The 24148-nt window shown below is 36.5% G+C and overlaps 1 protein-coding gene across 1 annotated transcript in view; it reads left to right on the top strand.

Moving 5' to 3' along the window:
• PACRG (parkin coregulated) overlaps positions 1–24148 on the top strand; it is a 511166-nt gene that overhangs the window by 52589 nt on the left and 434429 nt on the right. The window contains exon 2 of the mRNA XM_058736214.1: positions 15560–15694. Coding sequence (XP_058592197.1) covers positions 15560–15694 — 135 coding nt within the window. The remainder of the gene's footprint in view (positions 1–15559; positions 15695–24148) is intronic.

The following is a 24148-nucleotide window of genomic DNA, read 5'->3' on the forward strand; positions in this document are numbered from 1 at the left end:
TAATGTTCATTTAGATGCTCTTAAAAGTATCAAAGGAAGAGCTTGATTGTAATTTCGCATGATTTGAATCATGGCCTCCAAACCTATATTTCTGTCTGCATGTGGAGGAAAAAAGTTTACCATAACATTAGCCTTTAACATTGATTGTCTACCATTTCCCAATAATAATATATTAATATTAGAACCATATCTCATGTAGTAGGCAATTCTTCTGTTTTATCTGCTTAGAGATTATGCTTTTGTATGATTTTTTAAAGTAGCAAAATATACATAAATGATCTTTAGGTGATCTTGATGCAACGTAATTGAAAAAAATCTTTCTTCCCTTTGTATAACGTTAGCATGAACTAAATGTTCCTGAGTTGGCAATGATGTGTTACCACAGGGACTGAGATTAAAAACGTGTATGTCATTAAACCGAATAATTCAGACGTGCACACTCCTAGACTTTCAGGCTCTTGTATAGTTCCCCCTGTTCCAGTCCAGTTTTAAATATCCTTATGGAGTGTTCTATTGTTTTATAACAAGCGAAATAATTTTCTCTTATATATATATATATATATATATATATATTTTTTTTTTACTTAGTCATTCCATACATAGTTAATTCTTTTAATCTTTCCTCGTAAATCAATCTTCCTGGCTCATTAATCATCTGTACTGCCCTTTTTAAGTCCTACCATATATTTCTCTTTCCTCAATACCTTGTAAACCTGATTTTCCCTCTGCATGAAATTTATTATACATTCTTAAGTAGGCTGAAGATATAAATTGCTTTTTGGAAGAATGGCACTTTAACATTAAAATGTCTCTAAGAGTAGTCTTATCTAGATCTGTGTTGATCCTGCCATGTATCAAAAGACAACTCAAAGCCACAAGAGATCTGAAAAAGTCTTTTAAATTACTTTGCACTTTTAAAATACTGAGTTGCGTTTGATTAGATAGCTCTAATAAAATGACAAGACTGACCACTTACAAAACCTTAGGCCTGTATTATTGTGTATTGTCCAGACAGTTTTCCTGAGGAGAAACATACACATTTAAAGATGTAGCTGAATTTTTTATTAGTGTAAATGAACATATTTCTAACTAGCTTTTTTCTTGTAGAATGTATCATAGTGAGGTAGAATTCGCATGTTGCTTTCAATCTATATATATATGATCCTTACAATTTCACACACTTTAAGATATGTTTTATAGTGAATGTGAGATTTATAGCGGAAACAATCATTATTCTATAGATACTTTGTATATGTGTACTTGAAGGAAAGAAAACCAAACTGAAAACATTTTCTCTTTTTCTCCTGCTCTGACTCTCATTTGTTTTGTGCTTATGTTAACGTCCCTATTTCTGTAGGTCATGTCCCAGGTTTAAGATCTTACCATCACCTTTGACCTGTCCCTCTTTTCTTCCCTACCTTACATATAAATTTTCAAATATGTCAGACCAATGTCTTCTAATACCTACTCTTATCCTTACTTTAAACACACATTATCCATTGCTTGATCCTTCCATAATAATCTCCAGGAGAGCAGAGATCTTACCTGTCCGGGCAGTTAGGGCCTGGAATCTAGAACAACAAATGCTCCATAAATATGTATTTAAGGAATTAATGAATGTCAGTTGTATTTGTCTTCCCTTTCCTTCAGACTAGTCCCCCCCCCCCCCCCCCCCCGCCGGTGCTTTTTACCTCTGCTTAAATTATTTAAGTTAATAGCATCCTTCTGATTTAAATTTTACCATCCAGTACTCTGCTCTAGAAGGAAGATGAAGGAGTGCAGGGTGTAATATGCAATTTGAAGCAAGGGCAGTAATGGCAAGCTTGGAAAGAAGATGAGTCATGAGCGAGCATGGAAAGCAGGGTGTGTTTTACAGGTTAAGAGCATAGATGCGGTGCTAGGAGCATATGGAAGTTCTCTATGACATTTCTGTTTTTCAGTGAAGGGGAGAAAGATGATCAGCTGTGAATGAGGATGAGAAGAGATGCTGGAGGTTCGAAGAGAGAATAAACGATGTGAAATAGCTGTGTATGTGCGTGGGGGAAAAGAATAGGGAAGTGTAATAAAATACCATCTTTTAGGAGCATAGGTGTTAGCACAGAGTTAGTGGAGAGCTTATTTAGGCAGCATTAAGTTTTTGCAAAGTACCAAAAAATGAGAGTGTTAAGGGAATTGAGGGGAGTCCCAGGGACAGGTCGTCATCGTTACTGACCATGAAGTACAGAAAGAGGGAATAAAGGAAAAGGAGGTGGGCCAGTGTTACAGTGAAGGGTTAGGGCTTCGCAGGGATTGGGCTAGGAAGAGAAGAGGGGGTCACCTCTGAACAGGATACTTGAGGTGGACATTGTGAAGGGGCTGTAATTTCTTGTAGTTTGTGCTTTTACTTATCTTTCTTAAGAAATCTCCCCCATCCCCAAATCATAAAAGAAATATTTTCTGTATTTTCACTACAGTTCGCATGGTTTTGCCTTTATTTTTTTTTTATTTTTTATTTTTTTTTTTTAACATTTTTTATTTTATTTTTGGGACAGAGAGAGACAGAGCATGAACGGGGTAGGGGCAGAGAGAGAGGGAGACACAGAATCGGAAACAGGCTCCAGGCTCCGAGCCATCAGCCCAGAGCCCGACGCGGGGCTCGAGCTCACGGACCGCGAGATCGTGACCTGGCTGAAGTCGGACGCTTAACCGACTGCGCCACCCAGGCGCCCCTGGTTTTGCCTTTACTATTTGTCCTTACATCACATGGAATTGAATTTGTGTACAGTGTGAGTTGGAGCTCCAGTTTCACGTTCTCCGTGAATGCTGTTGTCTCGGCACCATTACTGAACAGTACAGTCTTTCCCCATCCATCAGCAATGTCTCCTCTGCTCTATTACCAGATTAATGAACGCCTTAATTCAACAAATGTTTATCGAACCCCTACTCTGTGCCAGGCACTATTAACCTAATAAAGAACAAAACAAACAATAATCTCTTATAGAGTTTATAATCTAGGTTGAGTAGAAAGGCAATAAACAATAAATGTTACAAATGCATATCGTAGTATGTTAGAAGGGGATGAACACTAAGGGAAAAAAGAAAAAGCAGAGCTTGGTAAGGAGTCTGGGGGCCCCAAGGCGGTAAGAGTGTTAATATGAAATGTGATGGTCATGGTAAGTCTCCTTGACGAGATTGGGGCAGGCACTTAAAAGAGGTAAGGGGATTCAGCAAACAAATATATAAAGGGAGAACATTCCAGGCAGAGGGAAAAACCAGAGCAAATTCCCAAAGTTAGGAATATAACTGGTATGTTCAGAGAGCAGCAGAGAAGCCAGTGTATTGGAACAGCGTCAACTGTTAAGAGTCCTAGAAGAGGGAACCAGAGAAGAAATGGGAGGGGAGGGCAGGATGTGTAAGGCTTTATAGGCCATTATATGGATCCTGTTTTTAGGACAGTTTTTGGTTGTTGTTGTTATTGTTTTTCATTTAAACATTTCATCCATTTGGAAATAATTCTGTTGTAAAGTGTGAAGAATTGATCTAATATTTTTTTCTGTGTGTATACCTAGTTGTTCCAATAGCAACTAATGAGTAGTCCATGCTTCTTCCCCCATTGATTTGAGGTCTACTTAGTGATATAGTGAATGTACATAATTACTTAGATCTGTTGCCAGATTACTATTCTATTCTTGTAACTGCACACATGGATTCTTTTTCAAAGATTTCCTAAATAATCTTGTTGGTTGATTATAACATATAAACTTTGGAGTCATCTTGCCCATTTATAATAAGAGACAACTGGCTGTCTTTTTATTGGGACTGTGTTAAGTTTATAAATTGACTTAGTAAAATTGACGCTTTCATGATGTGCAATGATTTGTAATCTTTCTATCACAGAAAATTGTTTTCTAATTTTGCAAGTCTTCTTTGTATCTTTTAGTCACATTTTAAAAGTGTCTTCATATAGGGGCACCTGGGTGGCTCAGTCAGTTGAACATCTGACTTTTAATTTTGTCTCAGGTCATGATCCCAGCCAGGGTTGTGGGATCGAACCCCACATTGGGCTCTGTGCTAAGCATGGAGCCTCCTCTCTCTCTCTCTCTCTATCTCTCTCTCTCTCTCTCTCTCTCTCTCTCCCTCTCTCTCTCTTTCTGTCTCTTTCTGTCTCCCTCCCACCTGCTCCTCTGCCCTGCTTGTGTGCTCTCTCTAAGGAAAAAAAAAAAGTGTCTTCATATAGGTCTTATACATCTCCTATAAATTGTTTCCATGTATTTAATCTTTTGATATTATAACTGAAGTCCCTAAGATTATATCTTCTATTCGGTTGTCATTTTTTATGTAAAAAGATTATATATTTGAGCATGCTAATTTTACATGCGAATACTTTACTGGCTTAACTTCAGCTAGCATTCACAGATGAAGATCGTGGCTCAGGAAAAATGCACTTTATTTATTAAAAAATGAAACTACGAGGCAAATAAAAGTAAAAAAAAACATTTTCCATCTGAGTAGTGATGAAGCATTACTGACTTTTCTTAAGGTAGAAGACTTAACTATGCCTTTGCTCCTCTTTTCACATCCTTTTTTTTTAAGTTTATTTATTTTGAGAGATGGATTGAGAGATAGTGGAGGAGGGGCAGAGAAACAGAGAGAGAATCCCAAGCAGGCTCTGCACTGTCAGCACAGAACCTGACATGGGGCTCAAACCCAAGAACAGTGAGATCATGACCTGAGTTGAGACCAAGAGTCGGTCGCCTAACCGACAGCCACCCAGGCGCCCTGTCTCCTTTTACATTCTTAACATTTCTTTCCTGGTTGAATGAACCACGATGAAAAACAAAAAACAAAAAACAAAAAACAAAGAAAACAGACTGATCAGACCCTAATCTTGTATTTATTTGTTATCTTCCAGTTAAGTTGGAATATGTGCTTTGTATATGTGGTAACATACACGTTTTTGCACATTTCTTTCTTCCTTTATCTCACCAGTAGAGTTTATCATTTATAATCAGTGTATTTTATAACTCTGCTGTAAATTATATGAACTTTCAAAGTACTTTATTTTAGAGGGGGCCAGTGGACTGATTTATACTTACCAACATAAATATCTTTTATTGTAGACATTTCCAAAAATATTTTTTCTATCAAATAACAAGTTTTTTTTTTTTTTTCTGGAGAATATCAGTTTGGATCATTAGACACAAGGATTTTCAAATTTTCCATTAAAATATTCATGATATGTAAGATGTGAACGGTCATGGTTTCTTCACATATACAAAAATAACATTTTTACTCCAATTATTCAGTAAGAAAGATCTCTTTTGCAACACACAGAAGATATATGTTTAGATATAAACTACTGACCATGCTTTCAACATTAGAGACGTAGGAGGAATAGAATATATTTTAAACTCTAACCCATTTATATTCTCCTTTCCCATTTAGCTCACTTATTTCTTTGGCCTTCGTGTTAGGTGTGACAGTGTATTAGCCAAGCTGTCTCCGTGATTCAGGCATTTTATCAGTTCTACAAGACAGATGCTAAACAGCATAGTCTAAATTGAAATCTCTGATGACTCTCTGGAGACAAGTTGATGGCAAGAATCCCACTCGAGCACTTAAATAGGTGGCCTTTACCCATATTTAACTGCAAGACCGTGAGCACAGCTTTGGAGTAAACTTTTTTAGCCTTCGACTGTCAAGATTTTGTATCTTTCTCATCATTTGATTCTTGCATCTCATCTTGTTAGGAAAGGCTATCAATCTGCTTTCTCCCCCACAACAGAGAATTTAAAGAACTACTGATGCCTATTACTTTAAACAAAACAATTTAAGAGAAATTGTGTAGCCCAGTATTGCTTTCAGAACTACTTCAGACCACAAAGACAACATTTTGAAATAATGTCTTAGTGCCAAGTGTGTTCCAGTTTAGTTATAAATTTAAAATGACATAACCATAATATTCTCAGCAATCTTTGGGACTTCCTTATTTCCTAAAGTTGTTGCAGAAGCATTTTTAAATCAAGTTACTGGATCCTAGCCTGGAAGAAGTCTAGAATCTACGAAACTGAGGTCATTATAAAGGTGATAGAGCTAAGAAAAATAATCCCCGAAATGTAAACAGGGATGTATTTCCATAGCCCCTGTGGATCTCAACAGGGAGTTTATGTGCCTTTTAAGATTCCGCTTACTCTACAGTGGGGTGAATTTTCTGATGATATTGTTTGTCCTCAATATTTGCTGAATTAATAAATACACACGTTAGGTTATAAAGGTGTAGAAAGGATCTTAGAGGTCAGTGTCATTTTGTAATTTGACCCCTGAGAAAGCTGAGGCTCCAAATGGTTCAGTCACTTTCCCGTGATGGATGGTAGGTCATCTGTTCCACACTTAAGCTTTCTTCTGTATTGTGTCTGTCTTCATGATCCTTCTGCGAACAAAGCAGGGCATAACTAATTGTCGAGAAGAGTTAAATCTAGTGCCGAAGTCTTCTAGATTGTTTTAATTGAAAGATTTGCCACTTTATTCCATGTTACTGTCTTCACTAACACTGTATCCCTCTCATTCTACCTATCTGAAAAACTACATTATAAGTTGTTTTTGTTTTTTTCCCCTTTTGGATAATCATCATATGACAATGCTAATTTAATTATAACTTACCATATTCACGATACTAATTTTAGCTTTTATTTATGCTAATCATATTGAAACTAGTCTCTATAAGCATTTTAGATTAATATAAGTTATTTCATTATGTCACACAGCCTTAGATCTTAAGCAAAATTTTCTAATTTATATAAGTGAATTTCAAAATAGAAAATGTGGATTTTAATGTGAGAAGTTTTACATAAAAAGAAAATATGCATTGGTCTTATCAGTAGTGAATTTTTGGTTACAAAATTGTGGTAATATTGATGATTACTTAAATCTAAGAACTTTATATAAAATACAGGTGATTAATTTTTTTTTTAACGTTTATTTATTTTTGAGACAGAGAGAGACAGAGCATGAACGGGGGAGGGTCAGAGAGAGAGGGAGACACAGAATCTGAAACAGGCTCCAGGCTCTGAGCAGTCAGCACAGAGCCCGACGCAGGGCTCGAACTCACATACCGTGAGATCGTGACCTGAGCCGAAGTCGGACGCTTAACCGACTGAGCCACCCAGGCGCCCTACAGGTGATTAATTTTGATTTAATCCTTAATAACTGCAAAGGTTATAAATATACAAGTCTATGCTATAGCAACCATATTTTTCTGATAATTTTTTTTCTAATTGAAACTATACAGAATCCAGGTTTATAGGAAATTAAAATATATTTCTGCCTGGTTCCACTGAAAAGTATGGGCACACTGTAAGACTAAATAACATTTTTAATGAAAAGAAACAATGTCTCAAAACTGAAATGTTTTATCGTCGGAGTGCACAGAATTCTATATATCTTTCTTTGGCATTTCTGTGGCAGATCACATTCTTATTTCTATAGAAAAGTCTGGAAGGTATTCTCATCTCTTTTCCTAAATGATATATATCTTGAGGATAATATATTTGACTTACCTCTTCGTCCCCAATAATACCAAGCCTAGTGACTTGGAAATATTATGTATTCAGTACATTTTTCAATGAATTAATGACAGGGGTAGGAGCTTTTTTAGAGACAGTTTCTTCACTCTCTTTCTAAGAAATATTTTAGTGTATGTGACCATAGGTCCTTGAATTCAGATTTATGAGCTCCTAACACTGAAAAACCTGTACATCATAAGTTTCTCTAGCCATCTTAGAGTAAGTACATTAGTTATAAACATATATTTTATTCTAAAATCTATTCCAGTTCTGCAAGTGATTAGTTTACGACTTCCAGTATTATAACCCATTAATATTTTTTTTTGTTTCTCCATTTCCAATCACTATTAACCTTGCCCTTCTTTAACAATTATACTTCACTAGAAACTCGCATTTTGACAATTCATGGGGCAGGAGGTCTCCCTCAAAGTCTACATCTGGTTTTACTTTCATATTGTTCATTTATCCCCCAATGTACTATATACAGTCTGGTTTCTATCCTGTCATGCCAGTATAGCTTTTTAATTTTCAGAGAACTTTCAAACCTCTTCATAATGGACCCACTTGTATCACTAAAAAATGTGTTCCTTTCATTCATGGATTTCTGTGATAACAACCCTTCACCATATTCTTGCTACCATTGTATTCTTCCTATTCTCCATTATTATTATTATTATTATTATTATTATTATTATTATTACTATTAAGTCTCCAGGAAATGTTTCAGGTTCTCAGCCTTTTTCTCACTGTATACTTACTTTCCCTTTGGGAAAATTTACCAATTTCCGATAGATTTAACCCACCACTTGACTACATGCAATCTTTATCAATAGCCTGATCTCCCTGATAATCTCCATACAGATTGTGCTAGTGATCTAGGGTCACAGTCAGTTTATCCCTCCAGCATTTCAGGTCTGATGTGAAGGAGAACTTGATCCCACTCACAGGTAGGAATATACTTTGTCAAGAATGGTGTCTTAGAATTAGTGAGGTTTGTGTTGAGTCATGAGGTGATTCATGGTTATTCAGGAGAAAAAGAAGGGAGAGCAAAAAAGGAATGAAGGGCTAAGAGACAATAACATGTTAGTGGAACAGGAAAATCATGAAGACTGAAGAGAGCAGGCCATATTTGAGAATGGAGAAATCCCCCATAACTGGAGGAGTCTATGGAGGAGGGACCAGAGACATCACCAGTCATTCATTTCGAATGTATATGCAGCATGTCAATGGGAGATCATCTGTGGATTTTAAGTAGAGTAAGGATATGATTTAATTAGTCGATATTCATTGTGCACAACATTCACAGTGTCCTGACAGAGGAATGATATGAAGGAGCTGAAAGCTGGAGACAAAAAGAACAATTAAAGACCAAGAAACTTTTCTACCAAAAAGAAAATTAAACTTTTAAATGCTTAATAAGTAAAAATGGAAAACAAAGGTGGTGAGGAGATATTTACAGTAAATGCAACCAATAGTTATATACTATGGCATTTTGTTCTAGCAGCCCAGCTAGACTAAGACAGAAGACCTGTTCTCCTTTAATCAACAACACTTTTATCAAGAATCATAAAATAAAAAGTTTGATTTTATTATCTCATATGAGCGACTCTCAGGGCGTAATATAAAATGGGGAAAATGTGACATGCTTGAGATGTTTGTAATAATGTGATTACAAATGCAAAAAACATCAGAAAGAATATAAATTTCAAATATAATTGCAAATAGTTGGTGGAATATTGCTTAGCTACAAAAAAACAAAACTCTGTTATCCATAGCAGCATCAAGACATACTATACTAGGTGAAAAAAAGTACACTAAATGGGAAGGACATAAAAATGAAAAATTATGTGGCGCCTGGGCAGCTCAGTTGGTTAAGATCTGACTTAGGCTCAGGTCATGATCTTGCGGTCTGTGAGTTCGAGCCCCTCGTCAGGCTCTGTGCTGACAGCTCAAAGCCTGGAGCCTGCTTGGGATTCTGTGTCTCCCTCTCTCTCTGCCCCTCCCCTGCTCTCACGCTCTCTCTCTCAAAACCAAGTAAACATTAAAAAAAATTTAATGAAAAATTATGATACTTGTACATACATTCTAGAAGCAAAAGCACAAAATTAGTAATAGGTGGTAGACTTCTAAGTGATTTAATAAGATTTCCCTCCATCCTGTAATTTATTTTTTCTGTAACTTAACCAATTGGTTATTTGCATCTTTGCAGTCAGAAGCCTCTCTCATCTCTGCCCTCTGGATCTTCTCATTCAATGAGTCATGTGCCCTAGGTAACTCCCCTTTAGGTTTTTGCCCAAACCCAACATTCTGGTATTGTGACTGAGGACAAGGTCTGTAGAAGCAAAAGCAGTGGGGGTCCCTTTCCTAATACTTACTAACTCTGTGATTTCTGCCAGGATCTTGAAGCTATTGAAGCTTAGATTTTCTTGTCTGTAATATCATTTCATGTGGGTTTTGTCAAAAGCTGAAACCAAAAATGCTTATAAAACAATGAATATAATATTTTGGGGTTTTGTTTTTGTTATCGATGGCGTCCTAATTTAAGGCCTTTGCCACCTCATGCCTGGACTACGTCTTGACCACACATTCTCCTGACTCCAGGCCATCCTGTTAGATCTCAGTAGAATGAGCTTCCTGAATTAGGTTGCCCACATCACTTGGATGTCTTTCCTGCCATTCACTATTACCCGTAGGGCCTGATTGTGAAGGACTCCACAGTATGTCTGTCTACGTTGAACATTTGTTGAAATATATGTATTTTACTATATAAGGCACTTGTTCTCTTTTACGGCTGTTACTAACAAAAACATCACTATCATAATGTTTTGTTATATTGTTATATTGATATATTATTAAAGTTTCTCATGAAATCTTTACCCAATAATACAAGCTCACCTTTGTTAATGATGAGGTATCCCATCGAGTACTACAATCAGATTTGATCATTGTAATACTTTTGCAAACATTTCCTCGGTCATTTGGTAACCTTAGGTAGTGACAAATTTCTGATGGGTTAGAATAATTATGTCTGGCATGTGGGGCAGACACTGAATTATAGTGCTACTTACTCAGAAATCTAGGCTAATGGCAACAGATTTGCCAGTCGTGGGGTTAATATGCAAGTGCCTGAGTAGCTCAGAGATAGTATAACTCTTGCCTAACTACAGTAGCCAAGTTTCAGGTTAAAGCTGATGAAAATAGGAAATTAATGTCTTTGTATCATATTGTCTCAATGTTAGTAAGCTGGCTAATCAGACCAATTACAATAACAAAATATAGATTTCTCAGCTTCCATTTATGCTAAAAAATAAACTATTGAAAAGGAAACTTTCAAACTATATCATGAAGAATTTTAGAGTGGCTTAAAATTCTTTCCTACTAATTATTATTAGTTTCTGTGACCATATGACAGAGCCTATGATCTAAGTCCTAAATCCATCCCAGCACATTCAATGAGTGTAGGCATCTAAAGTACCCTGTCATTTATAGCCACTTCAAAGTGCATTCAGAAACTTGGTTCTCAAGTGCATTAGATTTTATTAAAAGCATTCTGCTATGACACCCATTCTTTCTAATTGGTTTATGGACAGCCCCCACCATTCAGACAAATCCTAATTGCATTTTCCCACAAGTGTACTTTGATTTATTGTTCCTTATTCTATATTATTTGTAATGAATCAGAGTAAAATTCCTAAGACATTAAACAAAATTTACAGTAGTTCTTCTATAAAGTGGGATGTACATAAGGATTCTTAATAGATTTTTTGCTTATTTTTAAATTTATTTAGTCCATCTACATTCATCTGTGTGATTTCCAGTAGCAATATCTTTATTACCTTTCCTGAGATTATTACTTACTTGATTTTTCGTGTTTAGGGTTTTAGAATTACTTAGAATGTTGGAATGGATTATGTATAGAGCATTAAAAATATTATATCCTTCTGTTAGGTTTAAGTAGGTATATATGTATTTGGAACAGAAAAAATATTATCTAGGGACAGTGACAGGGCATCTGCATAAAATTAGATAATGCCTATGTTGTGCTAACAGGTTTAACTGAAAATATTCTAGTCAGTTTTAGAATTACAACTTTTGAGATTCCAAGAGTTAATTTGGAATGGATCTATACCAGAATCCAAAAAATATAATGTTTTAAAATAAATAAGTGGCACAAATATAAAAACAGAGGATAATAATACTCAAGAAAGAACTTTGTCACTGTTTAGTTATTACATGATAGCAAACGAAGTAAAGAGTCTCCATGGAATTATAGGCATGGGATCATTTCTGTAGGGAGTCCATGAAAATTGATGTGAAGAAAGACAAATAGAACTTGTTTATAACCGTTTGTAAAGCCTTCTAGGCTTCTTAGAGAGAAATATGTCGGTTCTTTTAAAAGTTTGGATCATTTTTGAATGTTGAATTCAGAATCAGAAACAATGGAGTATATTTAGAATAAGAGGCAAAAGGAAAAAGAGAAATCAATTTTAAGACAAAAAGGAAGGAGAGAAAGATAATCTCTAGCAAAATTTAGCTGAACTGAGCAAATGGGAGTCTTGCTTTCCACAGCATAAATAATAACATCTAAAAAAATTGGAAAAGGTGGTTAGCAGATGATGAGCAGACAAAAGATCTAAATATCCGTTGCAGCTGAATGTTTTAAATGAGGAACTGAGCCTTTCATCTCTACTGGAACAGTAAAGAGGCCTTCAACACCCACGGCGTCGGTGGAGACCAAGTGGGGGCAACTTGGACTTTCACCCTAACCAGCAGTAATAAGATGGCACCCCTTTCTGCTGGGGCTGTCAGAGAATGCCTCCTAGTGGGACAGGAATCTCATCACTGCCCAGTAGTAATGAGGCCACCCCTTCTATGGCACCGAACAGGGAGCAGTAATGGGGCACTCCTACCCCTCCCTATCGGGTACTGATAGTGGTACTGATGTCAGGTACTCCCTAGTGGTCCCGAAGCCACCACCTTCACCCCATGTCAATGAGAAAGCCCCTCTCCGGAGTGAGTGGAGGCCAGGTGGGAACCAGGATTTCTACCCCAACCTGACAGTGATTAGGTAGTACCCTTCCCCACCTCTGTGCCAGAGATATGTTGGAAAACACCAGCTAAATCAGAAAGTTGACGGTCTGGAGTCTCACAATACACCAAAGGGCAGGTTTCAATAGAAAATAAATCATCACACTAAGAATCAAGAAGATCAAAAAGCAAATGAAAAAAGACAATCAATAGATGTCACCCTTACCCTCTAGACCCTGCCAACCACCAATCTATTCTCTATTTCTTTTTTTTTTTAATTTTTTAATGTTTTTATTTATTTTTGAGACAAAGAGAGACAGAGCATGAGCAGGGGATGGGCAGAGAGAGAGGGAGACACAGAATCCGAAACGGGCTCCAGAGTCCGAGCCATCAGCACAGAGCCCGACGCGGGGCTGGAACCCACAGGCCGTGAAATCATGACCTGAGCTGAAGTCAGATGCTCAACCGACTGAGCCACCCAGACGCCCCAATCTATTCTGTATTTCTATGAGTTCAGTTCTTTTAGGTGCCACATGTAAGTGAGATCACACAATAATAGTCTTTTTGTCTGACTTATTCACTTATTCACTTAGCATAATGCCCTCAAGGTTTAATCCATGTTGTCACAAATGGCAAGATTTCCTTCTTTCATTATGGCTGAATCTTCATATATAGACATAGACATAGACATAGACATAGACATAGACATAGACATAGACATGGTTGAATATTCAAATATATATATTTGTATATTTTTACATATGGATTTTTCTTTATATATTTAAATTTTAATTTAAAAAAACACAAAAAATGAGGTATTGTTGACTAGCAATCAGGACTGTGCAATAATACAATGCACACAAACATGAACACACATGTGCACTATTGCACTATAACTTTCTATAAATATGCATGATGCTGGTTTAATTTGGCTAAGTTTTCTTTCTTTGGATTATATATACCACTTTTTAAGAGGTGTTAAAATGGTGACATGATGACAGATGGTAATTTTTTTTTTGTGGTATGTAACTTGTTGACAAAATAAAAAGTTGTCAATTCTTTGTCAGTTTCCAAAAAAATGTGGTTCAGAATTGACCACTCCAGGAACTAAAGTCCAGGAATGGCATCCCTACAGTTTCTGTTATACTAATGTAGTGTAGAATGTATATGTAACATCCAACTCAGAGCTCTGCACAAAGCTGTCATCATATACGTATGGTTACTTAACAATTAGGTACATTTGTCTGAAAATGGTGGCCAATAATTCTAATACCAGAACAAATTTTAAATCTTTTATTAGTGAAAGGCAATCTTGCTTCCCCATAGTTACTTATGTAATTGTATGCTGGGAATAAATAGCCAGGTAGTGAAGAAAATTCTAAACTCTAATAAACTGTAATAAATGCCTTTGTGTTACCTCACTCTTCAACCCCATTTCAGCATTTAATCATGTTAATATTTTAATATACTATTCAGTTTCTAGCATTAGTGTTTCTATGTGCATTAAAAAAATGTATTTGTCATTATTTACTATATTTACTATATTAGATATATTTTTATATATTTCTTTGTTAAAATTAAAGTTTTTTACATGAATATTAAAAATTAACATTATATCAAGTAAGTTATATTACATAAATTATTTGCTATTTTGTTCATAGTAAGAATTAACAAATTAATCATGTTTTTATTAAATTAATAAATAGGGACACCGGAGGTGGGTTAGTCAGTTAAGCATCTGACTCTTGGTCTCGGTTAGGTCATGATCTCATGGTCATGGGATTTAGCCCCCTGTCAGAGTCTGCACTGACAGTGCAGAGCCTGCTTGGGATTCTCTCTCTCCCTCTTTCTCTGCCCCTCCTCTGGTCACGCTATATCTCTCTCAAAATAAATAAATAGATTAAAAAATAATAAATAAACTAAACATAAACTTTCAGAGAAAGATAATCAGTGGTCTGTAATTTTCTAACTAGTTCACTAATTGCTTTCAATTTTGTAACGTAATACAGATTTAAAAAATATTCTCAATGTGAATAACTCAATATGAAATGTTTCTTCTTTGAGAAAAATCTCAGTTTTGGGGATGAAAGATTCACATGTAATCTAATGTTACTTCCTCACAAATTCATAATATCAAATGTATGCTATCTATCTATACATCTACTTATCTATATGTCTGCATATATATCTATCTACATGTATATATCTACATATCTACTCTGTGTAGATATATATCTATATCTATATCTATATCTATATCTATATCTATATCTATATATGTGTAGATAGATATAGATATAGATATAGATATAGATATAGATATAGATATATATCTACACAGAGTAGATGACCAGTTTTTGTTATAATTTTCTTACTTATTATAATTTAATTTCATATAACATTTTCATAGTTTGTTGTTAACATGAGAACATATTTTACCATTTTATGTACATAGAAAGATTTAAAGGACATATTTTAAAATGATTCAGTATTCCATAAAGTATAGTTTATAGTTCCATAAACTATATATATAGTTGAACATTCAAATATATATATTTTTGTATATTTATACATATGTATTTTACTTTATGTATTTAAATTTTAATTCAGAGATTAGAATTAGCAACTATTAGAAATCTTAAAAGTTTTAACATTCCAAGTGGAACTTAGATGCCTCCATTAATTTTTTTTTTCTTAAACAAAAGTTTAGGCTTTTTTTCCCCTTATAATGTAATAATTTTTAAGTGACTTTTTCTAGGAATGCTTTCTAAAGAAACTCAAAATAAAGTAAATTCTTAATAATGATTATAAAATAATTCTCCTCTGTAAGTTTTTGTATTAGTGAAGCTGCTGTTTTCCATCGTTAGACATTTAGCTCTTTATCTTCCAGAATATTTCATATGAACTAAAACTGAAGTAAAGCCTTTTTCGCTGTGCATTTTTTAGTATTTTTTAAAACCTGATTCCTATTTTTTTCCTTTCCTTTGAAGGTGAGAGGCCCACCAGTTGCAGGAGCATTTAAAGAAAGACCAACGAAGCCCACAGCATTTCGAAAATTTTATGAGCGAGGAGATTTCCCAATTGCCCTTGAGCATGATTCGAAAGGAAACAAAATCGCGTGGAAGGTAAGTCAGGGCACAGCTGGGGGAACCAGCCGTGTACCGCTGGAGCGACATCTCCCAACACCGAATGAAGTTGGCTAACCAAATAAGCTGGGGTGATTTCTCAGAGAATGGAAGGTGGTGGGTAAGCTCTTAGAGAAGGCCCCCCTTGTGTCAGCTGTCCACCTTGACTAACAATTAAATTATAGCCTGCAAAACAGACAATGACAGAGTTGCTTTGCTTAGAGAATCGTCCGCTGCCCAATTCATCTCTATTTTTATGAGAACCTGGCAGCCCGGCCTGTTTCAGGCAGTCCATCAAATGATGGAACTGGTGGCTGAATACGGAGAGCAACAGCCATTTATCTCCTCCAAATTTCACCTTCCTGCAGGACACGTCCAAATGGAAGCTTTAATTACCTAAATGGATAGGTCAAGATTGTCTGCTCCCTGGAAATGCAGAGCAGAATACAAAAGAAGGTTGGTTCTCATTGCCGCACTCTCTCCCTGTCTGCAGCACGTGTCAGTGGCGGTGGCTGTCATACGTGCCCAGTTAGAGGCTGACCTCCGCGCCGAAACCATTACGGCACCGACATTTTTCTGACAAAAGGTTAATTGGCTTCAAAATAAATGTATTGCCTAATGACTCCATTGTAATGTGGCTGTGTTTCTTTCTAAAAGGCTCACTGATGTTATTTGTAAAAACTTGCCAATCTCTTAACTGGAGAAGGCTTTTACATTTAATTTGAAAGACGAAATGCTGATCTCTAAACAGCTTCTGCTACTTAATTATTTTGTGTTATCAAGGACTTTGCTTTGGGTGATATTTATCAGCTAAAAGGGTTTCTCGGGCTAAAGACAGAGTTGTGCATGCGTATCACATCAGACTGAGGAACATAAAAGGTTTTTGCCAAATATCATCCAAGTGAAGCAATTGACCCATTTAACTAAAAAGTCCCACAACAGTGTCTGAAGGTGAAGGTAGGAATTGTGTGTGATTGGTACAAATAAATTCACATTAAAAAAATTAAATGACCAAAATAAAGAATTCATCAAAGCAAATACTTAGATTCATCAAAATTAACCTTTTCCTTCCTTTATGGAAAAACTGAGAGAATTGTTTGTGCTGTTTCCTGTATGTCTTTAAATGTTTTCATATAATTATCAAGCATTTCTAAATCTCGAGCAGTCTTTTGGTATTCAAGTACTGAACTTACAATTACTGTAAGTTGTTTGGCGGTGATAGAAATCCCGAAGGTGTCCCTGTTATTAAATTTTGTCATAAGTTTTTTAGGAGGATGAAGAACATGACTATCTCTATCTCGGTTTCAGTCATTTCTATTAAAATGTGAATTTGTTATATGACAGTGTGCATATAATGAGAAAGAATTTATAGCAAATATAAGTAATTTAGATATTTTAGTCTTAATCTAAGTATATATTCCCAAAACTTTACTGTAACTTTTGGGTTTGTTTATATTTGATTAATTACATGGATTTTGTGTTTGTCTATATACTGGTTCCACAAGGTAACACAGTGGACTTTCTGAAAAACCTCATTCCTGTGGAGTAAAACAATATGCTATAATTCCTTATAAAAAGTGAGTGGATTTTAGTGTTTTAAGCAATTACAGCACATAAAAATTATGTCAATAACAAAATTTATAGGTTTATTTTTACCTGTTCAAATAACTTTATGAGTAACTTTTGGAAGTGTCAAGAGACTAGGAAAGAAAATCATCTTGAAAATAATGAAAATGTAGGATGAATCATTTTGCTTTATCTTTGATAATACAATAGCCAGAAGGGATATAAACTACTTTTGGTTTTTATAGCTATGTTAATTCTTTTAAGTAATTTCTGATGAGACTACTGATTCAGCAAGCCAAAAAGTCAGAATAAAAAAGAAGCAATTTATTTGCTGCCATTGGTAGAACAATAGCATACATTTAAGGAAACGTCTTATCCTATAACCTGTAGGCTTCTGTCTTTTTAAAGTCTCGCCAACCACATTTCAATTACACTACTCTAATATTGAAAGTAAAATGTGAGAATTATTAAGCATAGGCTTGTGGACAATCTCCCAATATAATCATAATTATTCCTTTGGTGCATGTGCTGTGAGGACAGTCTGGTACTTGAGCGGGGGAGGGCTTCTTTAGGATGCCATACCTCAGGAGGGGCCTTGAACGTTGAAGGAAGTAGGGCTACCCTCCCACACCCCACAGAATAAAAACAAAGACAAAAACAAAACACAACCCAGGACCCTGCACTGCACTTCCTTCCTGTGTGCCGACAGGGCCCAGGAGCCCAGGTCTTCATATCACTCATCTTCCCCTTAAAGACTTCTTTTTTTTTTTTTTTTTTTTTTAAATTTTTTTTTTCAACGTTTTTTATTTATTTTTGGGACAGAGAGAGACAGAGCATGAACGGGGGAGGGGCAGAGAGAGAGGGAGACACAGAATCGGAAACAGGCTCCAGGCTCCGAGCCGTCAGCCCAGAGCCCGACACGGGGCTCGAACTCACGGACCGCGAGATCGTGACCTGGCTGAAGTCGGACGCTTAACCGACTGCGCCACCCAGGCGCCCCCCCCTTAAAGACTTCTGAATAGCTCTGTTTCTCAGGAAAATAGTGGTCCCCTCTCCGTACTCTTGTGACACCACTGGGACTCCAAGGGTTTGTGAGTGCCTGAAATGGTGTGCATGATTAAGTTGGAAGAAGTCGTAAATCTTTTATCAGAATTTCAAGAGGTATTGACTCGGAAATACTTACGAGCTACTGTCCTGAAGCGTGATGGAGGCTGTCCCAGCATCTGAGACTCAGCTCGTCTGGGAAGTCACTGATGGTTCCTGCCCATGATCCCAAGTTCCCTACTTGTTCCCCATCATCACTATACTAGAAATCATCCCATATTCTTGAAATAGAGTTACTGTCCGGTAACTACGTGTAAATGACCTAATAAAGTCAGAAACTGGAAGTAACAGTTAGACGTAGGTAAATGTCGTTTGCACATTTAGATTTTTCAACCCATATCTTCAACTGCCACCCTAGTATAGTGCACATGAAAGTGGCTATTTGTTCCAAATGCCAAAACAACAAGGCAGACCAAATGCCGAATCTGTGCAGTCTAGTCTTTATGGTATCGCTGAAAATCAGAGCACAGTCTAATACAACTTTCTGCAATGGTGGAAATGTTCTACATCTGCACTGTCTAATAATTACAACTAGCCATATGTGGCCATTAAGCACTTGAAATGTCCCTAGTGAGAGTGAGGAGCTAAATTTTTAATTTTAATTAATTTTAATTTAAATAGCCACATGGTTACCATATTAGACAGTGCTGTTCTACATTAAGACAGCAGCAGTCAGAATAAATGCCTGAACCTGCTGGCCAGATAGATGACTATATGTGTCTGCAAATTACTGTTAGAATGAAAAAGAAGGACCGATCCAGGCATTTTTGCCATGGCTGTGTACACTTATCGTATATTCCTTGGTAAACGTGAAAAATGTTTTACAAAATTTTGGGAGTGAAATTTTTCCATATACTTATCAATGGCAAGTGAATTATCTAGGAAAAATGAGTAGCTCTGATCTGTAATATGAAATCTATCAGACAAGATCTGGCATACTTTTTATTTTTAAATATGTGTTTTCTGAATATAGCTAAAGAACTGTTAATTGTTAATGGCTAAAGACATTAAAAAACACAATAATGACTTAAACAAAAATTTTTAAGTCTGTCTTTTTTTCTATCTTCTCCTTGACTCTACCAACATTCAGGGGACATGACTTTATTCTATGGCTGCAACCTCCAATATCCAGAGTACAGGCAACAGGAGGGAGAAGCAGCTCAACAGTTTGGATAAGTTACAGAGCAGACAGATACTCAGCATGAACAACAGACGTTCTAAAATTGCGTTTGAGTTTCCAAGGCTTAAATTTCCATCTGGGAGTAGGAAAGTTTTCTGTTACCTGTCTTCTCACTTCTGCCTCCCCACCAGGGTCCATCCCGGCTCCCACCCCCAACCCAGTAAGTTTCAGACACCCTTCAGGTCTCCTCTGGAGCTGTCATGCCTTCTCCGCCTCCTCCCTGCTCCTTTCCGCCCCCACCCCCTGTCCTCTCCTCCCTGCCCCTCCCTGCTCCTCCTCCTTCCTTCTTCCTTCTTTTCCTCCTCCTCTTCTACTTCTTACTCTTCCTCCCTTGCCCTTTCTACTCCCTCCTTCCTTTCCTTTTTTGTTTGTTTGTTTGTTTGTTACTCCCTGGAATGCACAGTTTCCCCTCTAGTTCTTACGAGGTCACTTTGGGGAAGGAACAGGAGCCCTTCCTAGTTCTCTCTTTTCAACAGGAATCTGAAGTCATCAGGAGTAGTCACTGGAATGAATGTGAAATAATAATCGCTACTTACACACTTAATAAGGAGCAGAAATATAAATCCTAGGCAACCCATGAAATTCACTGTCTTATAAATTCTGATAACGAGCCATTGTTTTAAAATGGCATGATAATACAGGTTATTTATTTATTTATTTATTTATTTATATTTACTTTCTGTGTTTTTATTTTTGAGAGAGAGACTGTGAGCAGAGGAGGGAGAGAGAGAGGGAGACACAGAATCTGAAGCATGCTTCAGGTTCTGAGGTGTTGAAATCAGATGCTTAACCGACTGAGCCACCCAGATGCCTTGAAACACAGGTTATTTTAAAATAGCCACTTTGATATAGATCTTGGCAGAAGGAGTTGAATAAAAATGTCAGAATCACACTGGAGTTTTCTTTTTTTAATTAACGATATGGTATTATAAACCATTTAGTTTGGAGAGCTACAACTACGCTAAGGTGTCTCTTAAGTTCCTTTACTTTATGGGCATTTTGATATAGTAGATATTGATAGAAATCACCTTTCTCTATCCATGGTACCATGCTTTTGGACAAAATGTGACATACACTAAGAGTTTTGCTTTCACTAAATTTCTAATGAACATGCACAAAGGTGTCCCAGTTATTAGGTAGGTCTGAGTAAGAAATAGATACCCTATAAATGTCCAGCCAAATCAGGATATAATACAAACCCTATTACAAAGGCAGCTCAGATAGTCTTATATCCAGATTGTCTTATAAAGGGAAAATCTCAAAGTGGGCTTTGTCAGCAACTTACAGTCTCTCATCTGGCAAGGTTGTTGCAGGCTTTGTTCAAAGTGGCATCGCTGTGGGGGCATTTCTGCATTCTTGTTTTCTCATCCCTTATTGAATATGTAAATGGTGTTAGTAACCTGTTATACTGAAATAAAATTCACAAGGCCACAACTGGTACGCATAGGCGGGTGTGCGTGAGAATGGACTTTAGGTAGTCTCACCTCTCTGCCAAGAACCTGATCTTCCGTACTGGCCTTTTGGAGATGTCCACAATGTCATCACAAAAGCATACTTCCCCTGAGGTGAATGTATTCACCATACGGTTACTTGATGATTAAAACTTGGATCACACAACTTGGTTTTTCTATTAAAAAGTGACTTCATAAATTAACATTAATCAGGTAACTAAGAACAACCTTTTCTAATTCTTAAACTGATGTGTTATATAAATGTATTGATATGTTTATATAAAGAACTACAAAATACAGAGAGTTAGCATATATTAAGAAAAATGAAAGAAAATGAAAACCAGATAGGGACCTACAGTGGAGCCAATATCAAGGTCAAATAAAATGGCGTATTCTGAAATCTAAAGAAGGGATCTTTGTATTTCTGGTTTCTTCACTCATTTATCCCAGTGCCTAGAGCAGTACTTGGCATAGAGTAGGTGCCCAGTGATCCGTGTGGAGTGAATGGAAAGCGTACTAGAACAGATTGACTATCCTCAAGTTTTACTTCTCTAGACACTGTTTCATGACATGTTTTGCATCTTTATCAGTGACCAGGTGCTAGATGATTGGGATGGCGTCTTTTTAACTATGAGAGCTCTAAGAAGTTTTGTTTCACGGGGTGCCTGGGTGGCTCAGTCGATTGAGCGTCTGACTCTTGGTTTCGACTCAGGTCATGATCTCATTGTTCGTGAGTGTCTGTGCTGACAACATGGTGTCCTTGGCTCTGTGCTTACAACGTGGAGCCTGCTTGGGATTCTCTCTCTCCCTCTCTCTCTGCCCCTCCCCCACTCACTTGCTCACTCTCTCTCAAAAATGAATAAACATTAAAAAAATTGTTTCATAATTATTAAAATAAGTATATTTTGAGATGTTCATGTAATAGTTTGGGGGATAAATATTGATTAGAAACTCCAGTAAGTTTGAATGCACAGTCCAGAATTCTATGCAATGGTTTTGGTGGATTGGACTTTTATTATGAAAATGCTCCTTTGATTATATGTAAACTGATTTTTTAAATTTCTTAAATTTCAAAATGGCAAGTTCATTTATCTAAATGAGTAAATATGTATGTCCAGTTTGAACATCCAAGTAAAGAAAATGATGTGCATAGATTAATTGGGTGCTTAAATTTATTTTTAAAATTGGCTGGACCACACCCACAATTCTGGGATGACTCATGAGTCACTAAGCTCGTGCATGACTCTTCAGAATTTCTTCTCAGTTTGTTCTTTTTCTCGGTTCTTTTCAGTTCTCTGTAGCATTGATATTCATGAACTATAAAAAGCTCTGTCAGTGTGACTGTTTTCATTGACATAACTGATAATTTCCTACTAGGAAAAACAGTTATTGAATATAATCATTATTAAAATCATGCACTAATTTTCTTACAATTAAAATCAGCCCCAAACCATGGTAGCTCATTATCCATAAATAGTATTGCATTTAAAGTAAGTCACTCCGTGACATGATACCTGATCCATTAGTCCTCATTATATTGTTCTCGAAATTCTATAATTTTGATTAATCATTAGTCCTTTGGTACCTGCAATTTCTTAATGTTTCAGTTTCTTAAGAATTCAAAAAATTAGTGTTATATCTATACCCACTCCCTATCCCAGGTAACACCAATGTTGATTTCTGAAATCTTGTACGCAAATTTATTTAAGAGTTGAATAATTTGTTTCACATGAAGAAGAATGGATGTTCTCTTGGAATTGTTCTCTTGGAGTTTCTATTTCTTCTGATAACTGCCAAAGCTTGAGTTTGGATAGCAGGCCTGAGTAGAATTTGTAAGGCAAATTTTACAAAAGAAGAGACAATTTACCTGATTTTTGTACAAGTGAGCTGCCATGTTTCCACTATGAATTCCTCGGTGATTAATTAATAGAGAAGTCTTGAAAAAAAAGTCCTCTGGCAATTACTGTGCTGCTCTGTGTTTTTTGGAGGAGGGGGCTGCTTGTGCAATTAAATGCCATTCTTTTATTTGATGTAAATTGCGATGTCTTAAAAGTGTAGAGCATGAAAACACAGCCGTGTATCAGAAATAACTTTAATTTAAATTGGTTCGATGACCTCTGAAAGCTAGATGAGAGGTTTTCTGCTGAATGGGCTGGTGCTCTCTGCTGCCTCTATAATTTATGTGAGAAATTAGTGCGAATGGTTCACTTTTATGGGGCAGTACTGCTTGTGGCAAGCCTGCAGAAACAATTTTCCCCCAAGCCTCCATCTGTTCTTCAAACTAGGGCATATGCCATCTCATCGAGCTTGAAAGTCAACTGATTTATAACTCCTGGAAAGTGCATAGATTGAAAAGAAAGGTCGCCCGCCGCTCTGTGACAGTGATTTGGTCGGCCTCGGCTGAAGACAATTCACATTCCCCGGGGCCCAAGGGGAAAAGCAGTGTTGTAAGTTTCAGATCTCGGTGGACTGACAAGTGGAAGAAAAACAAATCACTCCTGCTTTCCTAGTGAAACGACCCCCTGTTGAAAAGTCGGAGCGGTCTTGGTAGTGTTAGGGCGTCACAGCTGAGACACTGTGTTGTCACTCACCCGCCCATGAAGATGGGGGTTTCCTGCCACCCTCCGAGGGATTGATGCTGCCATTTCAGGAGTATCAGTACTCCAATCTTCAAACTAAAAATGTGTGTCACTGCTTGTTAGAAAGTTCCATTTGGGGACATAAACCGGACTTTGATGGTTTTTCGGTATCTGCCTGGAGGGTGAATCTCCAGCTCTGTTCCAATTAGTAATTTAATGAATGGCTCCCACTCTGTCTTATCACTTGTCACATATCCCTTTTCTTCACTGAAGCACTTTTGAGATCAGAAGTTCTTTGACGGATGACAAGTCGAATTGGATTGATGGTATGATAGTAAAAAAAAAAAAAATCAATGTTTGTTTGATGCTTTTATTTAGAGTGGTCAAAGTGTCTCTACATTTGAGGCTTCTAGATATCGAGTGAATTTTCAACCCCCTGCCGTTGTATTAAAATTTCTCCTTTTCTTTCAGGTAAAATCTAAATAAAGTGTTAATGAATACTGATACCAATTTTAATCCATATCTGAGGCAGCAATTTTAGGAAATTACATTTTAGCTTTATCAAAAAGGTTAT

Source organism: Neofelis nebulosa, chromosome 6, assembly GCF_028018385.1.
Source record: "Neofelis nebulosa isolate mNeoNeb1 chromosome 6, mNeoNeb1.pri, whole genome shotgun sequence".
NCBI classification, from domain to species: Eukaryota; Metazoa; Chordata; class Mammalia; order Carnivora; family Felidae; genus Neofelis; species Neofelis nebulosa.